This window comes from Tetrao urogallus (assembly GCF_951394365.1).
Source record: "Tetrao urogallus genome assembly, chromosome: 21".
Classification (NCBI taxonomy): Eukaryota; Metazoa; Chordata; class Aves; order Galliformes; family Phasianidae; genus Tetrao; species Tetrao urogallus.
Genome location: NC_136834.1, coordinates 4537021 through 4563554, shown reverse-complemented (window position 1 = coordinate 4563554; position 26534 = coordinate 4537021). Strand labels below are relative to the sequence as shown.

The window sequence follows — 26534 nt, the reverse complement described above, 5'->3', positions numbered from 1 at the left end:
GTTGTAGGGAACAAAACAGTTTCACTTTAGGTAGGCAGAGGTACGTATCTGCTCACACAGGTCTTTCACCAAACAGCACAGTATTTGCATGCACACAAACAGAGGAAAATTAATTAGAACAAAGCCAGGTGTGTGCTACGTCAGGCTCACTGAATTTGAAACAGCCTTTATCTCAGTTTTGCCACTGAACATCTCTGTTCTACAGTTCAACGTGTTGCAGCTGGGGAAAGATAAGGGAAAAAAAGGTAAAATCACTGAAGGAGCAAAGCAGAGAGGGGAGAGATTAGCTTCTGCTTCTCACAAGCACAATCAAGACATCTCTAGATATTACCAGGCAACAGCTTCAAAACAACAGCATTTTTTTCCAAATAGCACTTGCTTATGTTATGGAGAAAAGCATCCCAAGGTTCTCCAAGAGCTGCACCAAAACGTTTGTGTGCTTCAAGCTCGATCAGACTGCTGACAGACTGCCTAAAACCGATGCCCCTCAGCTCCCTGCAGGATGGCTACATGGCCTTACAAAGGCACAGAAGTTGTCTGCACCATGACACTACGCTAATATTGTTAGCTGTAGGCTCACTTGATCCCTTAAATCCGTCCTCATCTGGAGTAGGAGCTCACATTACGTCTTGTGTGCTGAGAGTGGAAACTGGGCAACTCTTGAGGCCTCAGCCAGGCAGTAACAGGTGAAGCTTGTGTAAAAACACTGACTGTACCTTGGTGCAGCCTGTCATGTATTCAAACCCACTGAAGCTGAACTACAGCAGAGGAAGCAAAGGAAGGAAAAGAGAGGGGGAAAAAACCTTAAAAAAATCAGACATCCAATATTTCACATGTTGGTCTTTCAGCCATTTCAAAACAGTTAGATATGCTGTGTGTGACTCCACCATGTATTGATCTGCTTGAAAATGTTTTCATTCTCAATGAGAGAGGTAATAGAAGTGATGCAGGCTAGGCATGTAGCCAAATTCATCTCTTACAATAATGTATGATTTCCTTACCTACCACTTTAAAGCAAGGAGTCTGACCAAATTCCACATCCAGCTTTGCTTCCCCAGAGGTAATTTTCTCCAAGGAGGAGTGGGGAAGGGCAGGGGATATCCCTATTTACCTTCAAATATTTCCTATGAACAACTGGAAAACACCATTGTACTGTGCAAATTACTTGATGTACAAAACTACAGCAAATCATACATCAAAGTTTACACCAGACTTTGAATTCATTAAATTAATAGGATTATCTTCATATAAAACCAAGTTTTTTCTTTGAATCCTAAGTCAAGCATGAGGTTTTTCTGGTTTTGGCTTCACAGCGTCGCTGTCAAGCACTCAGAACAACAGAACAGGCCTGTGTTGGATGCCCAAACTGCTCCAATTGAAAGGAACTGGTAATGCAACAACAGAAGGAAAAGAAAACCAAGCCCCCTCCTGCTGAAAGCTAACACTCAAGTATTAGTGACAAAAAGTACAGTTCTCTCTGCTAAGCGCAGAGCCAGCCACCTCCAGCGCACTGTGGATAGCTGAATTTGGGTTGCTCAGCTAGCAAGCCCATAAGCACAATTGGTTTTTTGACTGTAACCAGAACTTAGGAAGCATTTGCAGAAAGCAGGTATTTTTGTACTGCGTTCATTAAAAACCTGCTGCAATACCTGAGCCTGCAGTAGGAGCTAGCTTGTCTGAGGAGCGTTTCTCTTTGGTTCAGCTTTCTGCCCAATAAAGCTGCGTAGCAAATCAATCAGAAAGGTGACTTACCAGACCTCAGGCCATTGCCTCACACAAAAGCTGCCTTCTCGGGGTCTCCACTCAGCTACAAGGTCACTGCACGCTGTGAACACCAGAACAAGCTGTGCTGATAGACCCACAGCTGAGCTCACCCACACTGCACTGCAGAGAAACCACAGGAAATAAAGAAGAAAGAAAAGCTGTCACTGCCATGCAGGCGCAGCGTTTGCCCCACCAGCAAGACTTTCCCTTACAGGACCAAGGTGAGGATGCAGCCTGTGACCAGCAGCAGTGCGTGCTGTGCTTCCCTGCACGTATTTGCAGGTGCCCTGCTCCCACACACAGCCACCTTCAGCCTGCTTGTCAGCCCCAGGAGAGCACAGCCCACCTCTGTGCCAGTGTTCTAGCCCAACGCTCTCACTTCCCTTCCCTTCAAGGGAAGGAAAAGCAAGACTTAACTGCTGTTCCCTGTCTGAAACATGGGCACGCGTTCAGGTTTGGATCACAAATGGACAAGTGCCATTGCTTGCCCTGAAAGCACAGCATCCATACCTCCAGGTACTTAGGCAGCAAGGCCCTGCCAGGAGAAACACAAACACGTACCATACTGGCACCACAGTGGCTTCAGTTCTCTTCTGTTAAAACTCCTCCAAAGTTCTGTCTTTGGAAATTGGTCCCCAAGCAAGTAAGAGTAAGCAGAAGTTTCCTCCCTCTCCTTCTCATGCTGTCATATGTTGGTCTCTGGAAGCAGAGTGAGGGGATATGCATCACTTCACGTTGGGGAGCACTCAGAGATGGGCTGGCCTGTCCTCTGCAGCACCAACCACTAAGCTCAGTCTCCCTGCTGAGGGCCTTGAGAGAGATCAGGGAGGTGCTGTGTCCCACCTGCACCTTCACCACCCACCCAGTGCGTGGAAGCTCCTTAATCCTTCAGGGTTATTAATATTCCTCCTTCATTACCTGCATGCTTTGAATTGCCACGTAACAAAGGACATCCCCTCACCAGATGAGCTACGATGAATTCTCAGCTCTCTAATTCTTCTCCTCCCACAGACAAAGGAGAGACTAATAATGATGGTACCAGGCATTTGAGCTGCACGTGGCTTCCACTACAGGAAAGTGTTTAAATTGGGCGCTGTTTCTTCAGAAGTCACAACTTTCATCCACTTTCCTGTAACTCAGCATTCCAAGAACCGTTTTATAACCCAGTGATTCTGGTGTCATTCGTGATTAAAGAAAAAACAATACAGCAACCCACACGCATTACCCAACGCATGTGCTGTTGCTTGGGCAAGCAGGCAAGATTGAAACAAAACAAAAACATGAGAAAACACATCAGGGAAAAAGGAAAAAAAAACAGTAATCTGAAAGCAGCATGATTCTTCATTTCCCCTTAGCAAACAAACGATGGGAAGATGCCTACAGTCAGTGATGTTTATTGAGACAAGACCACGTATTGCATAAAGAGCTCTGCAAACCTCCATCCCATATCCACAACAACAGTCCTTTCAGACATGGCTGACAGAGCTGCTATTCTCCCGGGGCCGCTGTTGTTTGCAAATCTGAGAGGGGGAAAAAAAAAGAAAACATTGATTTAGGGAAAAAGATGCCACTGAAAGCTCTTAAAGTCTGTGGTCTTCATTTCCTGCCTGGGCTCCCTCCCCACTGGCACAGGCAGCTCCACAGCCAGCATGAATAGGAAATGCACCACCAGGGAGAAAGGCCCAAAGCCACAAGCAGCAGCTGCCTCTCCATGGCCAGGCCAAGTGTTATGCTCAAGCTCCCTGCTCCGCTCACTGTCGCTTCCCTTTCCCTTCGGTCTTTAAGCCCCAGTGTGTGCACAGCTGCAGCAGGAGACAGCATTCCCAAATCCCACTGCAGGAGGGCTGTGCTCTGCCTGGGACGAGGCAGCCTGGAAGAGGCCTGCAGTGTGCTGGGAAGTCCTTTTTATGCACTGGAGTAACTGAGGACTAAAAGGGAGAAGAAGCATTTGTGGCTGCGGGAAGGTTTACTGCTGAAACAAAGCAGGCAGCAAGAGCACAACTGAAAGCTGAGAGCACCTCTCCCTCAGCACTGCAGCAGGAGAAATGTGGTGTTAGCCCCATGGTGGGCAGCACATTCATCTCAGCAACAAGAGAAGGGACCGTGGTTTTAATATTAGCACCTCCTGTAGCAATAAGGGAGCCAGGAAATAACTCGATGCCTCTGCCTTCTGGAGATTCTCAGTGATCTCATCAAAAGCAAGTGAACATGTTTATTGCTATAATTTTCATTTTTAGTAAGACAGTAACACAGAGTTTGATTTACAATCAAAGATATCTTTGCTCTCAACATCGTTTTACCAAATTCTGCCTGCATTAAATTCCTTGCAATATTTAATACCTTCCATCCCTAACAAGAATACCAAACTTTGCCGATATCTTCTGCAAGTTTGCCTTTTTATTCTTATTTTCTAAGCTAAAAATCTTCACCGCTTATGATTTAGACACTGTTAAATTAAGAAAGCTAATATGTGAGCATGATTTCTCTTTCACTACCTTGCAAGTAAGAGGAAGAAATCTACCAGGAAAAAACTAACACTCATTTTCCATAGCAACTGCTGTAAATGGCACAAAAAGGAGGACTGTGGGGGCTTCTGTTCCTTTCGGTATGAGGCCTGACTCCCACAGACATAAAGTCACTGCCTGGCATTCCCTTACCTGCTTCATTATATTCCACTGATTTTAGGAAGAGTCCGGACGATGGAGCCATGGCAAATGGTGGAAGAGCCCTTGCATCCTTCATCTCCAGCAGCTCCTTTATATGATGAGGTGCCAACTTTCCCTGGCCAACTGCAACTAAAGCCCCAACCATTCTTCGGACCTGCAAGGACAGCATACAGCTTAGGAACTGCCCCCTGTAACATGTAAGAGGTTAAGAGTCCTGCACTTCTTTGTATCAGCAGTGTTCTGTGTGGTGGAACAGCCCCTTCCCTCCCTACAACTGTGGGCACTATGAAAATGGAGACCTGTAACACAATGTAACACAACAATCTCCAGTTCCGCTGGCTTGGAGCAGGCTTGTTCTCATCACAGAAGAGAGCTGAGCAGACATGGTTTCTATTTCTGAAGCAGCAGCAGCCACACGCTGCCTGTGGCAGGAAGCTCACTTGCTGCTGGGCGAGCTGGGCTCACACAACCTCAATGCACAAGCAACAATTTCCAGGTGGGGGCTATGTGGGGGCCAAAAGCAATAGGAGAAAAAGCAACAACACACCCAAGTGAGAAAGCCCACCAGCTAACCAACTTGTCAAATTGGCATTTTGAACACCCCCGCACCTCACAGCTCCCCTCCCCTCCACACTAAGCAATTCCAAACCTACTGGGTTGGCACAGATTTCACTCCCGGTGCTCACCTACTATCACACCCTCGCACTGCAGCATCCTCCTGGCTCAAAGCCACCCTTCCCTGGGCTGCCCTCAAGCCATGGTGCTCTCACCACATCCTTGTGGCCTTTCCATGCCCACCAAACTGTCCCCCAGTCTCAAGTGCACAAGCAGATCCTTGTGGAGGAGTCATGGCAAGCAGAGATGGGAAACTTAAACCAAGTACAGTGCTTAAAATAACATTTACAAAAGATTAAACCAAAGCCTAAACTAAACAACCTCATCAAGTTTATCCCCGTTAAAGAGCAAAGATATATTTATCCAAAGGTAGGCACTATTTTCACCTACTTGCTTGGAGCCTAAGCTGCACTACATGGTGCCCAGAGCCTGCTTTGTAGCCATTCTGGTGTCGTGGAGAAGCAGCACAGATCAGTGTATGTTATGTTATGTGTCCCTCGCTAGGGGTCATTGCATGCTGTGACTTTAGCTTTGATGTCTCCACACTTGGAGTTAGCTGGATGGGAGGCATCTGAAACAGCCTCGTGCTCGGTGCCTCCCCGCTGCTCCACCTCCTTCAGGGAGAAGATACACATACGGTTTCTGAGGCTGTTTAACCCTATTCTCTAATAAAAAACATCCAGATGGTGAAACTTAACATAGCAGCCATACGAGATGAAATCAAAGGTCCATCTAGCACAGTAAGCTCTCTGTTACAGAGTGCAGAAGCAGATGCTCAGGTCTGAGAGTGCAGGTTCACCATGTACAGTCTGTTCCTGCTCCCCTGGCTTGCTAGCTAGCTCTGAGGCTGCTGCTGAAAGCCCCACTCACAGAGGGCACCGGGCTCAGCATCACTGTGCAGAAAGAGAGAGCTACCAATGTCACTAAGTCACATCCAGACTAAAGTGTTAAATGGGTTACCAGCATTTTCTCCTTGTCACAAGAGCATCTTGTGAAGCAGATCCCTGCTATGTATCAAGCCTTCTCAAGCATGCTATCGTCCTTCCCCTGCTCACATCCAGACACCCACTGTCAGAGAGCTTACGGAGCATTGCTTGGCACAGGATAAAAACAAATCTAGTTTGTCAAAACAGAACAAAAAATAACTGTTCCCACAAAACACCCCCTCTCTCTTCCAAAACAAGCCTTCCCATGCCTATTCTGTCTCCAGAGTGTGACTGTGCCCGGAGTAGGCAGACAGAACAGCCAATTGTTTCCTAATGAGGTGATCCATTAAGTTGTGGAGAGAGCCGTCTCCCTTGAGGACAGCAGCAAAAACCTCACTGGAGTTATTTCAAAGAAAACCCAGCAGCACGACAGCGGGAACGATCCTGCAGTCGTGCCTGCATAGCTGAATCAGGTCTTCCCATCTCTCCTTCATGCAACACTGAGAATTACCTCACGCTCCAAAGCCAGAAAGTAAAATTCCAGGCAGCCTTCACTGGGCCCAGTGCCATTCAGCAGAGCAAGAACATATGTCTCTTGGTTTTCACCAGTCGGACTGCAAGGACAAAGACTGAGGAAAACAAAACTTTCCATCCTCCCACATGATTCTGTGACTTTGGTCATTGATTTCAGACACAAACCAAAGATGGTCTGGTTCTAGTGGATCAAACAGTGAACATGGAGCCTCGCTTGACAGGGTTCTTGTGTGTATCATGAAGCTGTAGCACCAGCTCTGCAACAGAGATGGCACTACACATGGATGCAACACTGCCAAATCAATCGTGTTACAGTGAGAGTGATATCTGGGTTCTTGGAGACAAAGGGTGCACAGAGCAGAGCAGTACCTGTCGGTAAAGAAACGATCTGCTCTTGAACTTCAGCTCCCAAAACTGCAGTCCCCTACAAACAAAAAAAAAGTGTTTCAAAATCACATCTCAAACATGAGAACTTCTTACAAGAACAGCAAAAGCCACAGGTGAACACGAGCAGAATGAACAAGTAGCTGAGATCTACGTCTGCACTAAAGATCACTAATTAGAACCATAAATAGCCAACAATTTTAGCTCAAATGCTGCTCTTTACCTTTGTTGGGAACAACTGCACAGGTCAGTTATGGCTACATTGAAGTAATTCATACATCTATAAGGGAGAATCAACATGAATGAGAAATAAAGAAACCTTTGTCAGAAAGGGAACAATGCAAGTGTATGAGAAAAGCAGATTTGTTGTCTTAAGAGTGAACAGAGCCACATGAAGCACACAGTGCACAAAGCCAGAGGCAATCATTTATTTACTGCTGGGATGGCACTGGAGTGAGCTGCTGGAAGCAGAGCTGTCTGAGGACAAGTGTGTCCCAAGGCAGGCAAGAGGACACCATGGCCCACACCATAATGCCCCAAAGCTTCAATTCCCACAGAGTCCTGCATAAAACAGGGGTGCATCTTTGCTCTGAGGCAGGGTGGCAGGGCAGCTGGCTGTGAAAACACCAACGCTGTGGCAGAGACTGTGTAGGTGAGCTTTGGGTAAATGCTGTTCTACATGGGAAGAAAAGCTCTGACAGAAGCATGGCAACAGATTTGGGCTCTCAGTTGCTTTGCCATTCATTCTGGGCACAAATAACGTTTTCTTCACCCAAATTTCAAGCGTTTTGAAGGGAAATTTTACAGCAGTATCTGGTGGCTTAGTGCCACCGCTAAGCAGTGCTGGAGCATCAGCCTTCCCCTAAACCTCCCTGTGATAAAAAATAATCAGTTTAAACTAACAGGATTTGGAACAAAAAAAGAGTTATCAGTAAGAACACCTCCAGGACAGCTAAAGGAGATTAAGGAGCAACAATTCAGCTACAAATCTTCTGAAGCCTTTGGATGAAGAAGACGTTGGTAAGCACAAGTTCTGCTTCACCGCTTCAAGGCCCAGCCTGCCAGATGGATCTTCGGGCTGTTGCAAAACACCACCCTGCAGTTAGAGCCTATATGAGGGCTGCTGGTTCAACAGCAGGGGCAGATGCTTGCTGAGATGTAAGCTACTTTGAGTCACTGACTGCCTCAAAGCCAACAAGCTGCTCTTTTAGAAGTGCAAACTGCAGAGAGAACACAGAGAATTAGCCTTTTTCCTGGGCACCACTGAAGTGCTCCAAACACCACCTCTGTTTAGGCAGAGGACATGCCTGCTGTGCTAAAGGAAAGCAAAGACTTGAAATACCTGCAGCCTGTCTGACCTGATCGGAGGAGGTAGCTCCAAGGAGGAGGTACAAACTGCAAGATTCCTTACGAGACAAAATAGCCCTTAATGGCAGCATTATTTTTTAACAGCAGAGGTTTCAGTGCTTAAGAATGGTCTTTCTCTAGACATTTTTAAGAAGGAAGTGAAATGAAAACACTTATTGTGGCTGAGAATGCTACCACAAAGCCAGGCCAGCTCCCAGAGCTCAAACACCAGTCTCTGTTCTGGTCAGGAGATGGTTTTACTTAGCAAACAGAAAGCAAGGTGACAGCTGCACCGACATCCATGCGCTCTGCTGCTCTCCAGGAGGAGAGGATGGAACGAACCAAAAGGAAAGAGATGAAGGCATGGTGAGGGAAGGATGGCAGAGGGCCTTCTGATGAGTGCTGGGTAAATCTGACCCGTGTCAGGGGCAAAACAGGCACTCAAAGTTCTGGTAAGTTGGCAAATTCCAACCTGAAAACCGCTTTCTCCTTTTCTTTGCAACAAACTCTCCTCTGCCAGATGTTTTCCCCAGAACAACAGTTGGTAGAATTCCAGGAAAGATCAAATCCTGATGCAGACAGCAGAGCAGCAAACGTTTAAAAACCTGCTGCCAAAGTGGAGCTCTGCAATGTCAGCACTGCATCTCACCCAAGAGAAGCGCTTACGTCGTGTCAGGCTGAACTAAATGATTCGCCCTCAACAGCATTTCTGCCATCCCATAAATCATTCTGGACGTGACTGAACATTTCTAGCTCTGATAAAAGCTTTTCACTTGTCAAATCACAAACAACACTTATAGAAGCTCTAATTCCACCATGTGCACAGCCTAACAAAGACCCTCAGCCTTTTCCCATAGCACTTGTTCAGACCAAAACCTTTGCACGCTGAGAACAGCATCCTTCAAGGAGAGAAGAGGAGAGCACTGAGGCACAGGAAGTGCTCAGCACTGCTATGAGCATCTCTCCACCCTGCAGCTCTTCTAGCAGCAGACACACAGAGGGCTGCAAAAGCAAGGTCTGCAGGATGTGTAATTCAGAGCCAGGATGGGGAGCAAGCATGGAACAACAGGGGTTGTGGGGAGTGCTTTGGGGATGTTACATTAAGGGTTCATAGTGAGAAAAGACTGAATTTTGTGCGTTGCTCGGATGAAGGCAACAAAGAGAAGAGAATTCAAAACCATTAGGATTGAGACTGAGCAGCGGGTATCTTGTGGCAGGGGGAAATAGTGCAGACAAAACAAGGCTCTTGTAACCAACTGCAGCAACGTCCATCATTCCACATCAGGGATGCCTGCAAAAAGGCTGCATTGATTGCCTCTGATCTGCATTTCACAACAGGTCGGTCTCCTTTTCCACCTCTCTTCCCACACTGCCCCTTCCTTCACCACTGCCCACAGCAGGCTCAGGAACTCAAATCCAGACTTTTGAGGAAGCCAGCTGCCTTGCAAAGAATTCAGAATGTAAACCACCCCACAGCCTGCTCTGGGCAGCAGTTCTGGGGTAGCTGGAGGCTAAGAGTAAGCAGAGCAGGAAGAAGCACAGCAATATTTGGGGACGGATGGATAGATACCACTGCATGAAAACACATCTTTTTCCCCCTCTCCAAATCTGCTGACACAGATACCATTATTCAGAAAGTTTTATGGTGATAAGCAGTGTTCCCTACAAGGACAAGACTGTCAAACAGTACTAAAAATCTATAGATACCCACACACAAAACCTCTTTTCCTTTCTCTTGCCATGAGCCCAGTCGTGTGGGGCTCTGAAGACTTGAATCAGCGGTGGGAAAAGCACAGCTGCAACATATTTGGGGGAATCAGGACAGGCTGGGTTTGCTGGAAGCACCTGAGCATAAAGGGGGGGGCCTAGAAGAAAGCTCTTGTAAGTGGTAGAAAAAGATGAAGCAGGGACAACATGATTCACAGCCTGCATGGGGCGTCAGGGCAGGGTGAGCAGGAAGAGAGACTGTGAAATTATCACCCCGGGGAGCAGCTGCAAGCTGTTTTCTCACAGGATTCACAGATAAGTTACTGCTTTTAGTTCTCCCTGTTGTGAATGTTGGTAAATGCAAAGGCAGCTCCTGCCCCCAGATTCCTCTTTGTGTCAAGCAATGACACTCCTTCCATCACTTACATACGGTTTGCTCTCCCTACAGCAAGGAGGATGTGGCACATAGACATGTGCAGTGCTGGGCACGTGCACAAATACCACCACATTACAGCCAGGAGTCTGCTCAGCTCTTCAGCAATGGTAAGAGATGGTTTGCATGTGTTATCTCTAGCCAGGGTCCTCCTGCCTTGGGTGTCTCAAGCAGACACACTAAGCTACAAAAGATAGCTTGAGATACTTCAGGAAAATATCTTGTAGAGAACAAAATATTTTTCTTAGAGTGGGAAACTTTCTTTTTCTTGTCAATCTCACAAGGAATTCTGCTTACCAGCACAAACTCTGTCTGTCTTTTCCACTTAGCAGCAGCAGGCAGTGCAATTGCAATGAATAATACATATTCAGCTAGAAAACAGGTGACAGAGCAATCACTCCCTGGGAATGGGGCTGAGGCTCTAAGCACATCCTTGGCATTAAAAAGCATTTTGGATGGATAGGACACTAACTCCACTTCCAGTGTTGCTGAGCAACACTGGAGTTTGACGGAAGGAATCATTTCAAAAGACAAGCAGTCAATTCAGAAGATTGGTTTAAGTTCAGAAAGGAAGGGAAGCACGCGAATGAAAAGCTGCATTATTTCACTAAGAAACCTTGGTTTATCATTCTGCAGATTCCTCCCTCTGAAGCAGAAAATAAAGCTCCTTAGACTTATTACAAGCTTATAAATAGATTATTTTTTTTTCTTGCTATCACAGCCCTTTCATTGCAGGACAGTTAATCCTGCCACTGCAGGGAAGAAACACACATGCATTTCAGGCACTTGCTGTCTTACTTGCAGTACGGGCAAAAGCAAACACCAAGCTCCATGACTGCAGCTGTCCCCATAGGGTGTATTGCAGATTAGAACTAGGACACTGCAACAAACCAAAATCAGGCAAAGCAAAACACCCCCTCAGCCTGTCACAAACACACTCACTCCAGGACTTTATTTTTCTTTAGATCAGAAAGCTCATGGTTTCGGTTAAGGCTTTAATAACTAAGGAAGGACTGTAGGGGAGTTAGGTGCTGTTTAAATGCATCAAAACAAGGCTTCTCAATGCCACCCCCTTCAACCTAGATGTTCTGGAAATCAATCGATATTGGCACATTAAAAAAATGACTTGTTACAAAACACAACTTGGGGCTGCATGCGTCACCAAGCAAAAACATGCTATCAGCAACAAGCTTGATGCCTTTCATCCCATTTTTCGGTTTGCTCTCTCCTGTGAGCTGTTTTTGGCCTTGTGTGGGATGGGTTTATGCAGCAAGTTATGCAAGGAATGGTAAATTCCTTTTTTTTTTTTTTTTAAATAAAATTAAGGATAGAAAAAAGCTGATCTGTATCGAATCTCTGTGGGGCAATCAACCACAGTAGGTCTGGATTTTGAAGATAACATGACCTGCATGCACTCACAGGTGATCTTGATGAGACTTAATGCTTATTTTCAGGCTTGCTCAGTGGCAAAGCACTGAACTTACTTGTGTGGTGGCCAAGCTCTCCAACCAGCAGTGGCAGCCCAAGAACAGACAGCAGGAATGCAGCCAGGTAACAGCACCCAGCTTCCCTTCCAGCCCTCCTTTTCCAATGCAGGCAGTGTTTCAGCTGCAAATAAGCAGGAAGGAAGCGACCCATCTGGCACTCACTGCCCATGTCCTTGTACTTGCACAGCACAGAGCTTCAGTGATTATGCCATACCCAACTAGGTGGCTCTTTGTGATGCAGCTGTGTATTCACAGCACCAATACTGTGCAAAGAAACCATGGATCACACAAAATGCCTTTTTCCTCCTGACCCTGAATAGGGAGACTGAGAGGAACTGAAAGACCAGGGCTACTCAGAGCATACAGATCTCTCTCTGTTTTTGCAGTTCCCTTCTGGCTTTTATCCTACGCTATTGCTGGCAAAACACACCATCCTAGGACAAGGAGGGAAAAGAAAGAGCAGGCTATTTGTAAACTGCAACGAGGCTCAGCTGAAGCTTGAAGCATGGCCCTTACTGTTGCAGACTGCTCAGTAAATATTCAAACCTAATGGAGGACTGCTGGAGGAAACTACAAAGAAAAAGGTTTTCTATTATTTGGAAACAAGGAAAACGGGGTTTGGGGACAGGCAATAGCAATGTCTGCTTTCAAGCTGGAACACAACAGCCATGTTTCTCTGAAAGAATCCAGCATGAGAGCAGGGGCCATGTTCAGATGGTAAATACATGTGATCTTTCTGAGGGGAAAAAAAAACCCCTTCAGTTTCTGCTAAAGAGAGACAATACATCCAGCCACTTCATTTCAATACTTGCAAGATCTGGCCCTGAAAGAACCTGACACACAGCAATCTTTTGTTTATGTCTTGACTGAGGAATATTGAATTTTCTTTCATCAGCATCCCCCAGGAAGGCAGCAGGAGTTACTGGTGTGAACTGAGAGGATATGCGTAGCTACAGCAGTGCCCTAGGTGTTGGGTGAGTTATTTTTCCTCCTGTTTGCAGCCTCTAGGCAAAGCTAAGACAGAGGCAGGACCGAAAATAAAAATCCCATCCCCTGGCAGTGCTGATCTTCAGCATCACACAGGAACTGCTGTGCCAGGTTTCTGACATCCTGCCTTACTGCACTGACAACTGGGCCAGCTTCTTCGCCCTCAGCCTTGCTCATCTTTCTCCCTGAGGTCGTTGGGAGAAGGAAAGAAATATCCTGCCCAAATTGTTACTGGGCAGAACCCTGCTGAGACTGTGAAGGCAATGCAGTGAGAGGAGGTCAATTGTCAGCACAGCACTGGAAAGCAGCTTTTCTGACCAAGCAAGCAGTAGCTGATCAGGGCAGCTCCTCAGCTGAGTATCCAGGCTCTCACCTGTATTCATAGTGGTGGGATAGGAAACCAGAAGAGGGTTGGATGTCTGCCTGTAGGATGGTTTTGACTGGAGACCGAAATGGGGTTTCAGAGTTCAGTGAACGGAAAGTGCTGAAGTCGTGTGTTCCCAGCAGGAACTGTGCTGCATCCTGCATGGCAGGCACGTCGAGGTAGCTGAAAAGGAAAGGAGCATTAGGAGCATAACACTGAATGTGTTATGTGGGTCCAATTCCAATTAACTGATGAGAGGCCTAATCTGAGCATGCAGATAGAACGTGGCAGCATTGTGGACGGTGGAGTTTTTCCTGCAGGAGCACAAACCAAGATGCCAAATGACCTGAGGTCTGAAGGTGCTCAAAGCCCCAGGCCAGGTGAGGGGTTGGCAGGCACGCATTTTTTCACAAAGCTTTATCCTGCTGTTCTGCTTAATATGGTTGAATTCAAAATGGCCTTATGGCTAGAGTGGAGGAAAAGAGGAACAAAATCCTTTGCAGTACCTTGTAAACCCAAAAAGGTGTTGCCAGGTAAGAAAATATCAAACATCATGATGGTTTTCCAAGCTTGTTTTTTCTATAATGTGAAAAACTCCAGTGTTCTTGAATGTATATTTATCTCAGCACAACCTTGTCTAAAGGGCAATAACTAATTTTCTCCTGGGGTCTGTTTTTTATTTTCTTGCCCACTGTTAATCATGTCTTAAGTGTTTTTAAGAATACATGTGAATGCAGATACACCAGTTAGTTACTGTAGGGTTGCTCAGTCATTGGCTCTCACTTATTATTCAAACATAAAAGCATTCAGTCAGGGAATGAGAGCAAGGATTTCATGCAGCCGTCACCAGAAACAGGATGAGAAAAAGAAAAGAATTGCCAGCCTTCGTTGTTGACTGCCTTCTTTGTATGGTCACACCTGAAGCTGTGACATCTGCCACGTGATGCATTTCTGCCTGCATCGTTTGAGAGCGTTGTCCCTTCAGCCAGCTGTCAGAATGGGTTTGCTATATGAATTGGCAAGGTTATCTGAGGAAACTGCTTCCATGCAGGGCACACAGAGTTGTTCATGGATGTGGCCCAGAGCCATTGAGTACTTCAGCATGTTAACAACATCTACAGCTGACTGTACAATTCAGAAGAACTGTCTCAGGCCTCACTGAATGTAATTCAGTGCAGCTCCATCATTCAGTATCTCCAATACGATGTGGGAATCTGGTTTCACTTGTGGAAATTACCCCTCTGCACCCCTTCCAAGTACCAAGTCCTTGCAGAGGTGCCCAGAGGCGTATGAAAGACACTCACCCTCCAGTGGGAGCCCAGCACAGGTCCCTCTCAAACACTGGTATTTCAGAATGGTGGGTGCAGCCCATCAGCAGCCGATAAATGTAGGTTCTTGACAGCGCAGAGAAACGTGCATGGAAACTGTTGGTCACTCGATAGGCACTCAAGATGCTGTTATGACAGAAGAGAGTGAGAGAGACAGGAATGCCATGAACTAGTTCAAAAACTTTTGCTGGTCTCCATACAGGTGGAATGAAAACATGCAACGGATTCTTTACTCACGCTGTGTTCTAAACCCACGCACTTCCTAGCAATCTCACTGTTGGAACTCTCAGCATCCTGACCCAACCTTCCAGCCAATGATCAACTTTGGCTGCCATTGGTTTTCTCTTCAGCTGTATGCTGTGTTCTGGTTCCTGCTCTCAGGGATGGCACCATTAAGGAGCCTGCATTATTCCCACAGGCAGCTGGGTGCAAAGGCACACGTGTACATACACGTTTGAAATATTCATGTGCATGTACAAATGTGAATCACTTGAGGGAAAGTTTTGCAAAAACAAACAAGCAAGACAATGTTTGAGGTTTCCTGAGATCCTCAGGATGAAATGTATCTCACATATGGAGAACATTATGCTGTGCTAGCTCATGACCCACTTTCCAGTGGCTGCTGCAAATGTCAAATGTGTTTTTCACAAAAACTCTTACCAGTTCTTTTGTGGGATCCCTATTATGCTAGGAAAATGGAGAAAATAGCCATTATTCCTCCTTTTACCAAAGCAGCTGTAGAAATTCCCTTTGGATTTTTTCATCCGCTACCTTCTTTAGCAGGAAAACCAAAAGGAGAGGGCTGGTCTCCTTTGAGCCCTGTAAGAAAAATTTTCCTTTCCAGTGCCTCTTACCCAGACATGCTGATGGCCAAGGTAACATTTTTTCAGAGATCTAACTGAATATACAGCCATAAAGGGACTTTCTCCGTGGAATTTGACAGGCACACAAATACTCTGTCCCTGCTCTAGGCTCGCCAACAAGAAACTAGCTATTGCAGCATCATTCCCAAGTTGATGAGCTCTTCCAGACTGTTCTCTTGGCCCACAACTGCCCTCATGCAGCTGTGAAACACTGACTCAAAGGACAGAGTGTGTTTGTGCTTGCTTTCAAAGGCATGCTGGCCGTACCCAGAGCCCTCAAGTCCGCAGGACAGCATCAACTGAGGTGGAAGAGATGCAATGTGGATGATAAAACCAGATGTCCCAACCACAACAACCATCAAGAAAGGCTTTCAGTGCACTATTTTCATGGTGATTTTTTTTTTTTTCTTCAGCTTTTGTGTCACCTATATTAAGCAACAGAAAACAGCCACCTTCCTGTTTTGCTGGTCAGACTCGTCACAAAGGCAGGTCTGTGGCTCCACTTTTTCTGGTAATTGATCCAGTTCTAATAGATAAACTGGTAAGAAGAGGGAAGAAACCCAGCAGATTTAATGAGCCTGTAAGAGAGGTCTCATAGCCTGGGCCGCCTTATTTTTCCTGATACTCATGAATCACTTTCTTGAACAAGCACCCACCTGCAAATACTAGAATACAATCAGACATTTCTAAGGCTTCCTATCTGTTTCACCTTAGCCTTGCTGCATCCACAAGAAGGGCTGCCATCACTCTCTGTGTGTAGACAGACAGGACTTTGCACTGAAAACCACACAAGAATAAGCCCAAGCCCTCTTGCAGAGCCATGGCCCCAGATAAGAGCATGAAGGACCTCCCCATGACAGATACCTGCATACCCAACACAGCACTCTGTGCTCACTCCTAAAGGCAGCCACGCAGTTCATTGTAGCAGATGGAAATAGTTGAAAGTAGGTCACTTCCCTACCACCTCCCCCCACAACCTCCAAGATTTTGCCACGGCAATGAAAATAAAGGAGCATCCCACCTAGACTGCTTCTGTCTGGATACAGCAGGACAGGTATCCCCTCATTTCACACATGCAGATGATGGCTGTAGGGAATGGCTATGCCCATTCATTTTCCATTGGCACTGGGCAGTTAACTCAAGAAGCAGCTTGCAAGGCTGCTGAAGGCTCCTACTGCCTTCTATAAAAGCAACTGGGAAGAAATGCCTGGTGTCCCTAAGTGAGGGATGGCTTAGTAGACAGGAGGTTGCAAGAGGGGAAACAAACTTCTCTCAGGCAAGGGAGAAAGCAGAGCTTTCCTGTATTTCTGCACATCCCCAGAGCACTACAGCTGATTTGAAGGTGGCAGTTTTTGCTGGATTTTATTTTCCCATAGCCCAGAGTTGTGGTTTGTCATCATCCTGCTGGGAGCATCCAGCAAAGAGGCGCTGTCTCAGAGGTATTCTCTCGCTGCAGACACTGCTTTAGAGGATGCCTCTCATCAGAAAGTAGTTTTCCTTCTGTCACGTGCCCCTCTGGTTTTGGAGCTTTGTAAATGGAGGAGAAAGGATGCAAAGCAGCCAAAAAATTTGATACCGTTTGGGACCGAATAATAGAGAAAGCTATTTATTTACTTTTAAAAGGTTGGTGCTGCAGGGAGTTTTGTCAGCCTAAGCACCTCTGGCTCACACCTCTTCACTGCAAAGGCTCAGACCACAGAAGAAGAAATCAAAGCTGAGCCACAGCCTCTGCAAAGATTTGCAATAACAAGCCAGAAGGCTGCTTCACTGCTATGAACTCCCATCAGAAATGCAAACTACATCCTCCAGGCCTGCAATGGAGTTTGAACCCAGGACCTCCAGCGTCTTCTAAACACAGTAATATAATTAAGTATTCCATTTATTTTCCTCTGTCTACACATCTCCACAAGCATTTCATCTCCCTTGAGCTTCTGTTAACGCTTAAGTGATTTTTATTAAATAACCATTCCTATTATAAACTCCCATAGAACAATTCTTTCAGAAAAGCCCATTCATACTCAGATGATTCTTCACTGCAGACAGCCTTTCTTGCCTCTTCTGGTAGATGCAATTGCTATCTTGGGCTCTTTCTAGCTGGGAGTCTCTTATTCCACCAGTTCTTCAAACATACTACATTTCAAGCCTTGTTAACGTCTCCTTTTTTACAAGGCTGCTGGTAAATAAAGACTGAGAGCATTCTTCAGCTTTTTGGCAGTGTAACCTTCACCAAATTGGTGGAAACCAATTAGCAGGAGGTGGGATGAATCCCAGATCTGCCTTGTTGCCACCCAGACATGGAGTACTTACCAAACTGAAACCAGAAATAGAAGGCAAGAATCTACTTTACCACTCTATCCCTACTTACATGATAGCAACGTCCTCCTCAAGTTACCCATCTGCAGAATACACTCTGATCTTTGCAGACAAGAGCCTTTCAAAAACGCTTTGCAAATGTAAAAGACAGATCATTTCCTAGAAGAGACCCATCATGCAGCAAAGCTACAAAGAAGATCATTATTGCTAATGATACAGCCAGCCAGTTTGGAATCTGGTCTCCTTTTCAAGCTCTATCAACAACGAGTTCTCACAAAGATATCTCTCTCCATCACCCCCTGCTTGCAACCACATGAAAGTGCTGGGTTTTCTATCCAGCATTAGGAGAGAATTCTTGGCAAAGTAACATTTAGAGAGGGAGGGGTTGGCTGCTGATCCATTTAGACTCATGCCTGTCACCAAGCTCCTTAATGGAAAGCAGCTGAGCCCTTTTGCAAAGGGTTCAGATTAAGGGAAGAGGGAGAAGTAGAGCTGACTGCATCCTGGTAAACTCAGAGTGTCTAATGATGAGGACTGTGGTCAGGCATGCAGCTAAGGCCAGTGAGCACCCTCAACAGCACAGGGCACAGCTTCAGCCAACTCACAGTCTCTCTTCACTTTACACAGCATCTGGGACCTGCACAAAGGACCTCCAGGGAGAAAAAGAAACGTCACCATTCAGATCTCCCTCCTCAGCCACCAAACTGTTTGGGTTCCTGCAGGTCTAGAGCTGGGTTCACTGTTCCCCAGGCCATGGAGAATTGGAGTCCTCCCTTGCAAAACGAAGGGCAGATTCAGGCATGATGTCAGCCCTCAAATCCCAGGCCTTGCTGCGTCGGCATTTGGGTCAGGCCCTGTTTCACAAAGAGGAGATTAGAAAATAAAGCAGACTGGGCAAAGTGGGAAGGGGGAGGGTGCTGCATAGCCAGGCTGCTATTCTTACAAAAATCCCTTCATTGGGTGGGGAGGGATTTGCTTTTTTGTCCTGGGTTCTTCCTCTGGCATGGGGAATTTGCCTCCATAATCTTCCTTTACGCTCGTGCCACCAGACTGCAGTAACATGAAAGAGAGCAATTGGGTCCTCTGAATAATCACCAATTGGCCTCTTGCATCCAACTTCTGTTGCTCATCCCAACACCTCCTACAAATCAGCCATCTTCTTGTACAACACACTGAGGTGCCCTGGCACACTGCTCGTTAGGGTGCTGCCCAGAGAGCCACGTCTGAGTGCAACAGATGCTGCACAGACACGGACAGTCTGCGCCTTCAACTGCTTTTAGTTCATACAGAGACAAAGTAACACGAGAAAGAGTAGAGAGCAGCTCTCTCTAGTCATTCACATGACTACATTTACAACTGTATAGGACAAAAAGGACTGTTTATCAACCACACTGAGCAAAATCAATCCGATTTTGTGACAGCAAGATTGAACTGGAGCTCTTGATGCAACTTCTCTGAATCACAACATGAGGTAGCCTTGGTGTAGCTGGGAAGGGAAGAGTGGACTCTGCTAACACTAGCAGCCATTTTATTTCATGGGTGAAGAGGGGAGAGCGTTGCTACATCTTTCCCCTTTCTCAAACAAGAAGAAAATAAAGGATTTTGACTTGCCACCAACTCACCGGATTGGCTCGGGCTTCAAGTGGTGATTCAGACAACCAACTAGCATTCTCTCTTGAAAAGCTGGCTTCCCTGGTGCCCTCTGGATGTCAAAGTGAGCAGAGTTGCAGAGCGCGTGGACACCGCTGTCCGTCCGGCTGGAGATGTGGAACTTGATGGGAACAACGGGTTTTAGGTTCTGTGCTGCCTTCTGCAATCCAACATGAGACAGAACCATGAACAGGAAACTCAGAGCTCTCTAGGAAACAATGCCCTCCTCCTTGCTCAATACATCGTGCCTCCTTGCTGTTTCCTGAGAAGTAATAGGGAGTTTTACTGTGAGCTGAAGAGATGGATGCAGGTGGGCTGTTGACTTCTGCTAGTACTATTTGGCTTCTCACCTTCTGTCCCAGAATCATTTTAAAGGGAACATCCAATGTGCCACGTCAGCTTAAAACATACATATGAAACATGTATAAAATATATAAAACATACATAAAACAAAGTGACAAATATTTGCCTCCCTGTCCTTTGCTTTATTGGGCAGAAGTAAAGAGAACAGAGAATCCTTAATTTAAATCCAGACACAACCCCTGCATCTGACCGCCAAGAACTGCATTCAAGCTGCATCAGAAGCAGGTAACAGCAGCACAGTGCATGCTCTTAGCTCCAGAACTCAGACAGAAACAGCACACAGGGATGTCAGAGTGACTTTACAGCTACGAGGCCTGATGGAGCTCAGGCTGCAGCCTTTTGTTCCATTGCAGGCCAAAATGATGTCAAATACAGCAGCTTATTGCTGCTGGCAGAATTTTTTTCCCATCCACAACAGGAGCAGGGCTACAGAGGGCAACGTGCTTCCATCAGTTGCTCAGAACAGAGGAGGAGTCGGGGGACCAGATGAGAAGTAGCACAGCACTGATGTAATGCATTCATTGGTCCCACTGAGAAACAGCTCAGAGAACCAAGGCACAGCTCTAATAAGACACAGCATTGGAGGAGCTGATGCTGAGCCATCCCAGCAGGTGTAAATAATCACAGGGAGGGAGAGGGATGTTAACAGAGATAATTAGATGCTACATATATAAGGGTCTCAGATCAGTCCACATTTAGCAAAGCCAGGATGAACTCTGGTAAGGGGCAAAGGCAAACTCTGCTTGGGGTTCTAGTAACTTACTAAAGCAATGTTAAAACCACAGTAGGTCTTCTGTACAGTAGGGTTTAGAAGTAGGTTACTGCACCTGCAACATACAGTTTTTGTCTTTGTGAGGACAGGCCCTCAATGTGATTTTTTATGGTGTATGAATGAAGTATATCTGAACAACTGAAGGAGAAAAAAAAAGCAGGAAACCAGCTGAATGACTGGAAACTTCCTTCTCTCTCTCTCTCATCTTCCCTCCCGAGTGGTGAACCCAGTAGTGGTCTTTATTACATTTCAATTTGGTACCAAGAGTCAATAAAGCTTGAATTGCTGACTCACAAATGCCTTCCAGATTCCTACAACTTGAGCAGACAGGATTCTGGGCTCTCAGAAGCATATCATTATAAAGCACAGAAAGGCAAGAAAAAATGTAACTGAGCTGCAGGGGAAGGCTTAGGAAACAGAACAGAAATGACCCTAGACTTCTCCCCTTCCTAATCCTTCTATTTGGACTTCACATATGGTTACAATTAACAACAAAAATCTTTATTTATCACCCTTAAGCAGAGAGAAGCGGACAGAAATTAAGTAAGTTTTATGCAGCAGACCATGTCTCGTGCCTCGACGCTTCGTCTTTAAGCAGAAGCTGTGTTTTAAGAAAAAAAAATCTGCAAATGTATATTTGTATTTTGCAGCCTCCTCTCTTTCCCCAGCCTTTTGCCAGGCACAAATCAGCCAGTGTGAGCACAGCTGAGTGGAACAGAGGGAGAGAGGGGAGGAGAGAACATCATCCTTTCTCGCTATGGAGAAGCTGGAGAAGTTTGGATACTGCACTCCTGCGGATCCCCACACTGCATTCTATTTCACACCCCACCTCTGAACAAAGCTGGAGAATAGGAACACTGAAAAGTTGGGGTTTCTTGTCTGCCAAAAGGGTTAAGCTGTTTTGGAGAGCAGACTGGAGAGGAAGAGAGGGTCGAAGGCTCCAAGGCAAACCTGATTGCTTCCCTGCTCAAGCCACTGAATCCACAGAAGTAAAGGAGCAAATGACAGGTCCACCAAAGCTGTATTTTCACAGCTGCCTTTCTGCAGCACGCTTACCTCCCAGGCACAGCTCTCTGGAGAGATATTTGTGCTGGGTATGCAAGGAGAAATGTAATCACCATCAACAACAAACCTCAGCCTGTGAATGCTGAAAGCTTCATCTGGGGGCTCTCCCCCCCAGCCCAGCAGGCATGCAGCTGATAATAGAGTCCACTACCAACTGCTGCCTCCATTTAAATATTTAAATTAAATATTCCATTTAAAGCCTACCCTAATTAATCTCCTTGCAGAGAGAATTTCTGAACTGCTGAACTTCTTCACAGGCAATTCACTAATGACCCCTTCACCTATGCATATGTCCCATCTCTGCACCATCCAGATGGCCTTTGAGCCTATAGACATCTGTTACCTTCCTCCACTGGTTCCTATATGCTCTAATCCATTAATACAACCCACGCTGATCTGCAAAAAAGATGCATTATTTACATTTAGTAATTGCTTGAATGGCAACCTGCCCTTTCAGAGGAAGGAAGGGGAAAAAAAGAGCCCCTACAAGAAGCAGGCCTTTCATCCAAGGAGCTCCCAAGGCTTTACTGCTGTTAATTCTGACCCTTACACCGTTGGCTGTCATCTATGGATTCCAATGGGGGACAACTGGGACAGTTAGTTAAGCAATTTACCCATGGGTGCTCAGCTAAAAGGAGGAGATAAAGGAATCCAGGAGCTGTGTTCTCTTATGTCCTCAAAGTTCACAGCTCTCTGCTTCCTTCTTTAGGCCACACAGCATGCCAGCATTCTGCTTGGCAGGTTACAAACACCGGATCCTTGACTCAACACGTGCTGGAGGTGCCTCACTGAGACAGATCTCACTCATTTTCATGATGTCTTTACTTCTAGAGTCACAGTTGTTCCAGACAACCATATTTCTGGAGCAGCAACCAGAATCCCTGGGTGTTTCTCTATGCTTCTAATACTCTCCCTACCAGTAAAGCAGAGGAAAGCATTACTTGCATTTAGTAGGTCTGTGCTGCTAACAGGTTTTGTTCACTAAACGCTTCCATATTTTGAATCCCACTGAAATTTCCACTGTTGTGTGCCAGAGCGATATGAATCCACGCTCCAGGTTTCTCCTATTACTCACAGCCCTGTTCTCTTTTCCCTCTGTACAAATGTTGGAGAGGCAAGATGAAGAACAGGCCTGTCAGTGCACACCGGCTATGTCTGGGAAGCAAAAATTCATCCACGTATCTCCCTGAAGTCTAAATAAAGAATGCTCAAGATGCTCAGCCACAAAAGACCCCTGCAGAGCAGCTGGGAGCTACAGAAGGAACCTGTCAAGTCAATTGTAGGTGGATACGTTCAAGAGAGAAATGTGCAGTAGGAGTTATTTTGGAAAGGTGTCTATTGCTCTTCCACAGCAGCTGGATTGCTTATTGGTGCTGTCATTGGAAGACACCTCCAATGGCATCAGATGCACAGACACAAGGGTTTGCATTGCACACTGCTGGAGATGGTGCACAATTTGCAAAGTGCTGTGTTCTAATAAATAATAATGCAGGAGCTTCTGGTTGCAACCTTGCTGACTCAGTGGGCATTATGTCAACTGAAACTAATTAAGAATCTAACTCCTTCCCAGAGAAAGAGAGAAAAGCCGTAGAGAAAACAAGGAAGAAAAAGATGAGAAAGCAGCTTCTGCTGGAAAAGAGGGTTTCTAAAGCAACCTCCCAGGCTGCGAGAATGATTATCCAAACAGGTGATGAAGTTAACAGTTCTCTGGGTCAATTTTCCCTTTGTTCCTTGTATGGGGACTGTTGAGTCATGGCCTGAATCACTGATAGAGCACCTGAAGAAAGGACCGGGTCAGCCCTGGGAGCACAGGTGAAGGCAATTCAACGGTGTGATCAGAAGGGCTGGAGCCTGGCTGCACCTCACCTAAGCTTCATTTAAGGGCTGACTGCCATAGGGGAAGGATCTCTGGTTGGAGATCCCTCCCTTGTGGAGTTTTCCCTGCAGGCCTAGGTCTTCATAGATGGGTGAGTCCTTTTCTTTTGTAATACCATTCCATTCGTGTCGGTTCCTTTGCTATTATGCTCCTGTATCGCTCTTCCGCTGCATTAATCTTTCTGATTGTAGCATTACTGTTTTTTCTTTTCTGGAAGAAAGAAGCTGTACCAAAGCTGTTTTGCGTAGCACAGAGTTTGTCTGTCTTCTCCTTCTCCCTCTTTTTCTTTCGTGAGGAATAATACCTGGATTTAGCACAAAGCTACAGAGCTTCATGCAGGAAGATTAGTTTTAGACAGAGTTATCTAGCACAGTGAGAAACAGCACGCTCAGGAGGTGGTTCAAACCAAATATGAAATGGAACTTAATTCTGTAGATCCTACCAGGCCTTGCATTTGGTGCCTGGTAGCACAAATAAGAGCTATTCACTTCAGCAAAAGGTGCTACACAGGATTCTCATTTTCAGGAGGGACATTTGTAAGAATTCAAACTAGAGTGCAGAGTCCTACAGCACATACAAGTTTCTCCTCGTTGGAAGGAGCCAAGTCAGCAGTCTCAAACATCCCAATTTGGGAAAGCAAGGTCTGGAATTCTGGCTTGGACTCATCACTAGCAAGCTGGGCTTCCAAGTATTTCAAGACAGATTGTCTCCAAGAAGGAAAAGTTTTGTCTGCAAAGCTCATCCCCATCAAATACAAATTAAAAAGCTCCTTCAAATACCTGCATTTGTTACAGAGAGAACACAAGTTTCTATTTCTTCCATGCAGTTCCAAGACTCTGCTATACAGAGAACTGAGAACTACAGAACCATTTGTGTCCTCTATGATAGATGTGGTGACAAACGGCTGCAGGCAGGCTTCCTGCTCAGCCACAGCTCTACCTTCTCACCTAGAGAGCTGCATGTCCTGCTCCCAAAGCAGCTCATTACACTTCTAAGGCCACCAGCTGTTGATACATGAAGTCTACACTTCGCAGGTTATTTGCTTGCCTGTAACTGCAAACAAAACAGATGTCTGAACATAGGGAGAACGGAACAAGGATCTCATTACAGATTTAATCTTGCTCTTCCCTTCACTTGCCTTCCTGGCTTTGGAAATGAGTGTTATGAAGCTGCGCAGAAATGGAGGAAGGAAGATAAATTCCTACAGGCCCCAGAAGTTTCCTATTAAATTTGCTTTAAGACATCCCATGTGGTTCTAATAGCTGCAGCCCTGCTCAGCAGTGCCCAGCATCAATACCACCACATGAAAGCAAAGCACATATCCCAGAACTGGCCAGCGAAATGCTGATACTGTGAAAAGACAACACCGAGCAAGTTTATCTTTTTCCTTCTCTTTGTCTCTTTTTTTTCCTTTCTTTCCCTTTAATCACCCATCCTACCCATTCCCTTCTTAAAACAAAGTTACTTGGATAATGCAAAACAACTGCTGGGCTCACCCAAAGTCCGGCGCCTGAGGCTGAGACACTGGATGGTTCAGAGCATTTTAGATAAATGAGATAGAAAGTCCTTTGGGGCTCTTCTTTCATGATTTGCACAATATTTATACACTTTCTCCACAATGGTCTCAGGCAAGAAGCCATACAAATACATCCTGAAAACTCCTCTTCAAGCCGTAATTCATTGCACTTTCCTTCTGCAGGCTGCAGACAAAGCAAGGATACTCATCCTCACTCAGCCAACACAGGCATGACTGGAAATGCCTTGGCCATGCTCAGAGCTTTTGGGTGGGATATCTCAGCCCAATTCTTCTACCTGCCTACCAGCACCATTCCTAAAGCACTCAGACATTCAGTAAGGCATTTGTACGCTGCTGAATAGTCATGTTCCAAACAATCAGTGTAAAAATAATATTTGCTCTCTAGAATATCCATAGCTAAAACAGCGTGAGCACAGAAGTTTCATTTTAATGTCAATATGATTAGCAAAAACGTACCTCCAAATAATTCTGGACTCCAACCCCTGACTGCTTAGCTGAGGTTTGCATGACCCCACTGCAGAGGAAAGCAGATACAGCAGTTACTGAGATGTATCAAGACTGCATTTTCCACCCAATGTCTTGACAGAGAACCCACCAGAAGTTACTTGGGGGCAATCATTGAACTGCTTGCTGCTGAGCGACCTTTTCATACAACTCACAGGGATGTGGCACTGGGAGAACAGACAAGAAAACAGCCGCAAGAAACAAAAATCATCATTTAAATGCTACTCTGTGTCCCAGCCCTTCAGATGGAGGCTGGTGGGCTGGGAAGATGAAGCAATTTGCCCTGGATGAGAGTATGCAGGTAAAGCAGTTTCAAGCCCCATCTGAAATGCCGTTTGCAGGATCCTTTATTGTGGGCACGTGGATGTGAAAGCTGCAAAGACCCAATTAGTGCTGAGCTTCTTTCCCTGCTCCGGGAGTCACAGCCGTTCACAAACAGTTCAGAAGTGCTGAGGGATGTCCTGAGGCCAAGCTTTGGCCCACTTGCAACCACGCTGAATAACTGAGGCCGGAGCCCACAAGGAAACAAACCGTACCCTGAAAAATAAGCGTGGCTTTTGGCGTGTGACGGTGTTATTCTGCAGAACCCTCATGTCCGTAGGCATATTGGGGCTGCACAAGTTCTCCCACAGTCTCTTTGTCACGTAAACGAGTACAGCCACCTATGTGGGATGCTTAAGCCTGGGGAAAGCAGTGCAATGGAGCAGCTTGGCTCTGTCTCCAGCAATGCATCTGAGCTGCTCAGAACCCAGAGAGCCAATGCAGCAAATAACACCACCACACTGTGCTGCTGTCTACCAGCCTGCCCTTCTCTCTGTTCTTTCCTGCCTTTTACCCAATTTCCGTGCTTCCTGTCCTACCCAACACCACAAAGCACAGCACACGACCTGTCCCTACCCCAAACCCTCACACACACCCATTTTTACCTATTTCCTCCATGCAACCTCCCCCGGACCTAACAGCGCAGGGCCGACCTCTAACCGCACCTACCTATATTTAGTGCCCCAGTACTGAAAGAACACTAAGTATCGGGTTTGGGGAGAAACCAT

The 26534-nt window shown here is 46.0% G+C and overlaps 1 protein-coding gene across 1 annotated transcript; it reads right to left on the bottom strand.

Moving 5' to 3' along the window:
- Nucleotides 1-4302: 4302 nt before the first annotated feature.
- On the bottom strand, nt 4303-26534 carry PUSL1 (pseudouridine synthase like 1; the record flags this gene model as incomplete). Its single annotated transcript, XM_079545560.1, has 7 exons — nt 4303-4584; nt 6875-6929; nt 13224-13397; nt 14519-14668; nt 19341-19528; nt 25438-25495; nt 26476-26534. 7 exons carry the CDS (start codon nt 26532-26534, stop codon nt 4303-4305), a joined length of 966 nt encoding a protein of 321 aa, XP_079401686.1.